The 5,248-nt window shown below is 40.2% G+C and overlaps 1 protein-coding gene across 7 annotated transcripts in view; it reads right to left on the bottom strand.

Annotated features, from left to right (window-relative positions):
* Positions 1 to 5,248, bottom strand: part of ARHGEF10 (Rho guanine nucleotide exchange factor 10) — a 231,747-nt gene that overhangs the window by 126,218 nt on the left and 100,281 nt on the right. For all 7 annotated transcript variants that reach the window (XM_004707747.2, XM_045286716.1, XM_045286714.1 and 4 more), the window contains one exon: positions 1,373 to 1,536. In XM_004707747.2, coding sequence (XP_004707804.2) covers positions 1,373 to 1,536 — 164 coding nt within the window. The remainder of the gene's footprint in view (positions 1 to 1,372; positions 1,537 to 5,248) is intronic.

Here is a 5,248-nt window from a genome sequence, read left to right as displayed (position 1 = left end):
TGTTTTGAGAAACGATGTACAAATGCGCTTTACACAATTGATGTGTGTATGGATTGGGATAACAGTTGTATGAGCCCCTAATAAAATGTTAAAAAATAATAATAATAAATAAATAAATAATAAAAATAAAAAAAAATAAAAAATAAAAAAATGATCATCTACATGTGGGAGGTTCAAAAAGTTTGTGGGACAATTCCATTGTCCTTTAATTACCCCTTTCCATGAACTTTTTGAAGCCTCCTCATGTGTTCATGTATATATGTGTATGTATATATACACCTATACTCATACATGAGATAGTTAAGGTTTATTGTGCCAACCTGGCCGATAAACACATGTGGGATTAATTGAAGGGCAGAGGAGGGATAAATGGCTCCGTGAGCCTCGCCTTTCTAGTTCTCAGGTCTCTTGCTCTCTGATGGTAGGGCCAGGGTGCAGCTGCCTTAGCTAGTTCCCTGCTTCAGCTGGCAAGGCTCACTTCATGCAAGACATCCCTGAGGAAATGCCACATGGACCTACCCTGAAGCAGCCTTGGGTGCTGGAACAGCTGTGTGGAGACCCCTGCCATCTCCGAGATGCTTACACGTTCACTGATTGGGTTTTCCTCTGCAGCTGGTGTCATTGCGTGTGTGTTGTGAAATTGAGGAGGTCTTTGTAGATTGGTGTCGGACATATAGGTTAATGTGGGACTTGTGGCCTTGGACAGCACTGGGTTGGGATGCTTTCTTAATGTAGACTTACCCTATATATAAAACTCTCTCTTATACATATATGAGTTTCTGTGGATTTGTTTCTCCAGTCTACCCAGGCTAACAGCACACACATAAATTTACATATATATACATGTGGCATAGCCAGTCACTACTGAAAATGAAAACCTGTAAAGATCTGCCAAAAATGGCTCCCGCGGTCATACTGTTCAAGTGTTCAAAGTTCTCCTGGAACCCTAATCTCAGGAGTCATCTTGCTGCGCTTGATGAAAACACTGAAGTTCATCCTATCACCGTAAAGGAACGTACTGTTGGATGGTTCCTTGAGTACGCCCAGCAAATAATAACTGTGTGCAGCACCAGTATTCTGTGCATGGCATACAATATTACACACCACAAATTGTTCAGAGAATACTTAACTTATTTTCTTAAAATATTCAAGACAGAAAGCTTGCTTAACACATTGTGACATTTTTATTATCTTTTTTATGTAAAATAAGATATGTTTTTCCTTAGAATACTTCCCCCAAATTTTACACCCCAAATTAAAAAATGAATATTGATGTATTATCTTAGTTCAACTTTTATTTTTCAGTAGCCCCATGCATGCATTAAAGTAAGAAAATCCTTTTCTATGTACAATGTACAAACACAATACATACTTGCTTTCTGTGGTTGCTACGCAAGAAGGACCTAGGAATTCCATTTTTGCACTCCGAGTCACTTTGCTCTTCATAACTTTCAAATTCACTCGAGCTCCATCCGTATTCCAGAGAGCTGTTTCCACCTTCATCTCCGTTTTCAACATCATCATAAATCATTTCATCTGAATGCAAAAAATCCCACAATGAAATTAAAATTAAAATGTAGAATTGACCGGATAGCGTTCTGTACGTGCTTATTGTTCTACGTTACACTCTTGAGCGTTGGGATGGGAGCGCATGAGACTACTTGGGAGGAAACTGCAGGAGCCTCAGGTGTTTTCCTCGAGGAAGGTGCTACCAGATGCGCTGGCACCTTGGTCTGCACCCAGGCATACCTCAGAGGCAGGCATCGCGGGTTCCGTTCCAGACCACGGCAAAAAAAGTGAGTGATATGCATTTTGTTTGTTTGTTTGCTTTCCACTGCATGTAAAACTTACATTTTACTGCAGTCTATGAAGTATGCATGGCAACAAAACAAAACAAAACTCACTACCATCGAGTCTACGCAGAGGCTAGAGACCCTGTACAGAGGGGCGGCCCCTGAGTTTCTGAGACTGTCACCCGTGGCAGGAATGGAAAGTACCATCCTCCCCCACGGAGGGGCTGGTGGTTTCAGACTGCGCCCTCACGCGGCAGCCAGCGGGAAAGCACTGCGTGGCCAGCGCATTGCCCAAGAGTTTGACAGTTAACAAACTGACGCACAGACATGAAGGGAGCGTGGACAATTAACACCGACAGGTTTCCCAACGCAGTGCTGCCACGAACTTTTAATTTGTTAACAACAAAAAAAATGCCGTATCTGCAAAATGTCATAAATCAAAGACAAGAAAAAACTCTCCGAGTGTTTATCTGATAAATTCCCCAGCCTCATCCATAGCTTCAAAACCACAATTATACAAAGTCACACATTAATCATAGAAAATGCCTCACAGAGGAAAATGTTTATTTAAACAAAGATATGGAATATAAATAGATACAAACAGACATGTAAGGACTGATGTGTTGCTATTACGTTAAAAATGGTCTAATAAAGATAAACAACCTCCTACTGTACACAGTGTCTTTATCTCATTCATCACTTTATGGATTAGTGAGGAGTTCATCATTCTTCTACCGAACACAATGTTAAGAGATCTTCATAAAGGAAACTGAGGGCAGAGTCCCTGTCTTTTATTCCATAATCAATGTCCTGCACATCTGAGCATGTCTGAACTGAGCTGCTTCAGGAGCTCCCACAGCAAGTCCAGAGACTTCCTGTCCACAACTACTCCACTTCCTGAGTTAGATCAATTCAAAGAGGAGTTCTCGTGTGATAAGCTCTCACTGCCACTGGGTCATTCCTGACTCACAGTGACCCTGTAGGGCACGGTACCAAGGACTGTAACTTTTTACCACATAGAAGGCCTCTATTTCTCTCTTGAGAATCGGCTAGTGGTTTTGAAGGGCTGATTCTGCAGTTAGCCGCCCAACAAAAAATCACTACACTACCGGGGGGCTCCCTTCTTGTGTGATAAACCTTGATTAATATAAAAATATACAGTAGAGCATCAAAATACATACAGGCTTTCTATTTTCAACGTAGAGTAATGGCAATAAGCCTTTCAGAGAATGAAAACACCATTCTTCAAACTCCCAAAATACGGTTATGTGCCACTTGTGTGATTGTGTGATGTGGAAGAAATTCCAACTCACAGTAAATGCACAGGACACCACAGACCTTCCCCCACAGGGTTTCCTAGGCTGTAATCTTTAAGGGAGCACATCACCAGGCTTTTCCGGTGTGTGGCTAATGGGTTCACACTGCTGAACCTTTGGTTAGAGGCCAAGGGTCTAACCATTGTGTCACCAGGGCCCCTTCTCAGAATATCAGTGTCTCTATCATTTCCACAATCATTAAATACACCCCCATAAGGAGAGGAATTTGTAGAATGCAAGTGGTTTGCGATCAGCTGTTAATCTAAAGGTTGGCAGTTCAAACCTACTCAGCGGCAACTCTGGGGGAAGAAAAGGCTTCTGTTTTAGTAAACTTTACTGTCCCCCCATTGTCCCCACCCCAAACCCTCTGGAGTGGTTCTACTGTGTCCTCTAGGGACCACCCTGACTCAGGGTAGCTAAAAACAAGACAACCACCAACCGTTCTTTAATTCAGTTGGAGTTTCTATTTAAATAGTGTTTCATATGGTTAAGTGATCATTTAAAGTACAAAGTAACATGAAAAAGATATTTTCATTCCTTAAAAGTTTTATTCATATTAGTCTCTAATGAATTTACCCTACATGCATCTTTGTGTTCAGTATAATAAAACAAGGCCTTAAAATCATAGTTAAGTACATATTAATAGAGGGACACCTCAGTTGTCATTCCAAATTTGTGTTCAAACACCTAAAAGTTTGAGAACAGAATATGTTTTTCCTATAAGAAATACTTTGTTATGGTCCACACAGAAGAATGCCTTGGCATTGTGTGTGCGCACGCGCACACACACACAGAGTAAACATCATTCTGGTATTCTGTTTTCAGCCAAGATCCATGTAACATCAGGAATGATACCCCTGATTCCACGTCCTCTTCTGAATCCAGCCTGAATTTCTAGCAGCTTCCTGTCAATGCACTGCTGTAATCTTTGTTGGACGATCTTCAGCAAACTATTACTGGCATGTGATATTAATGACATTGTTCTGTTGGATCACCTTTCTCTGGAATGGGTATAAATATGTGTCTCTTGCAGTTGGTTGGCCAACTAGCCATCTTCCAAATTTCCTGACATAGACCAGTGAGCACTTCCAGTGCTTCATCGGTGTGTGGAAACACTTCAATTGACGTTCAGTCAATTCATGGACCTTGTTTTCGGCTAACGCCTTCCGTGCAGTTTACACTTCTTCTTTCAGTACCATTGGTTCTGGATCTTAAGCTACCTCTTGAAATGGTCAAATGTCGACTAGTCCTCCTTGATAGAGTGACTCTATGTCTAACTACTTTAGTCATACTGACATACTTTTAACTGCAATTTTTGAATACTCAGACTATCAGAATATATAAGATAAATGCTTTTGACTGCTTTTTAGAAAGGTACTCAATATTCTGATATTAACCCCATCAGCAGATATAGGGACGCAGAGGTGTCATGTTAAATATTGGTGAGTTAGTGAACTGTGGGTTGTCTTTAATTTCTACATCCACAGATTTATGGTTTCCAAAAGTATAAACTAAATCCAATCGCTCTAACATCTATTTCCATTGAGCTGCTGAGTAGAAAGAATGGCTTATTATTTTTCTCGGTTGAAATCTTGTCCCTAGACGCAATAGCATTTTAAGAAATCCTAAAAGCCACTTTGATTAGAATTGACCTTAAATTTATTTTTCTATTCTTTCCCTTAAACTTTTTATTTATTTTTAAATGTTTATATATCTCTTACAAAAGCATAGGAATAGGCCATGCTATTCCACTCTGAGAATAACGTTTGTTGGCAAGTTTGATCCAATTTATGTTTACTTTGAGTAGAAAGCCCTTGGCGACTAAGGACAGGGTGAGCGGTTGAAATCCACCAGTGCTCTGAAGGAAAGAACGGGGCTCTCGGCTCCAGTGAAGATGTACATATAGCTCCGACCTCATCCAAGCTAACGATGTGTCACAATGGACTCAATGACAATAGGCTTGGTTTGGGGTTATAAGTATCAATATATTTGGACTTAGTTTTGCATCTTATTTCATATTCTTTTCCATTATTTCTTTTTTTTAAGTTATTTTATTGGGGGCTCGTACAATTCTTATCACAATCCATACATAACATCCATTGTGTCAAGCACATTTGTACATTTGTTGCCATCATCATT

This window comes from Echinops telfairi, unplaced genomic scaffold (genome assembly GCF_000313985.2).
Source record: "Echinops telfairi isolate 266 unplaced genomic scaffold, ASM31398v2 ScPeMD7_9;HRSCAF=40, whole genome shotgun sequence".
In the NCBI taxonomy this organism is placed as follows: Eukaryota; Metazoa; Chordata; class Mammalia; order Afrosoricida; family Tenrecidae; genus Echinops; species Echinops telfairi.
Note: the sequence above shows the minus strand (reverse complement) of the source record. Positions and strands in the feature narration are given on the sequence as shown.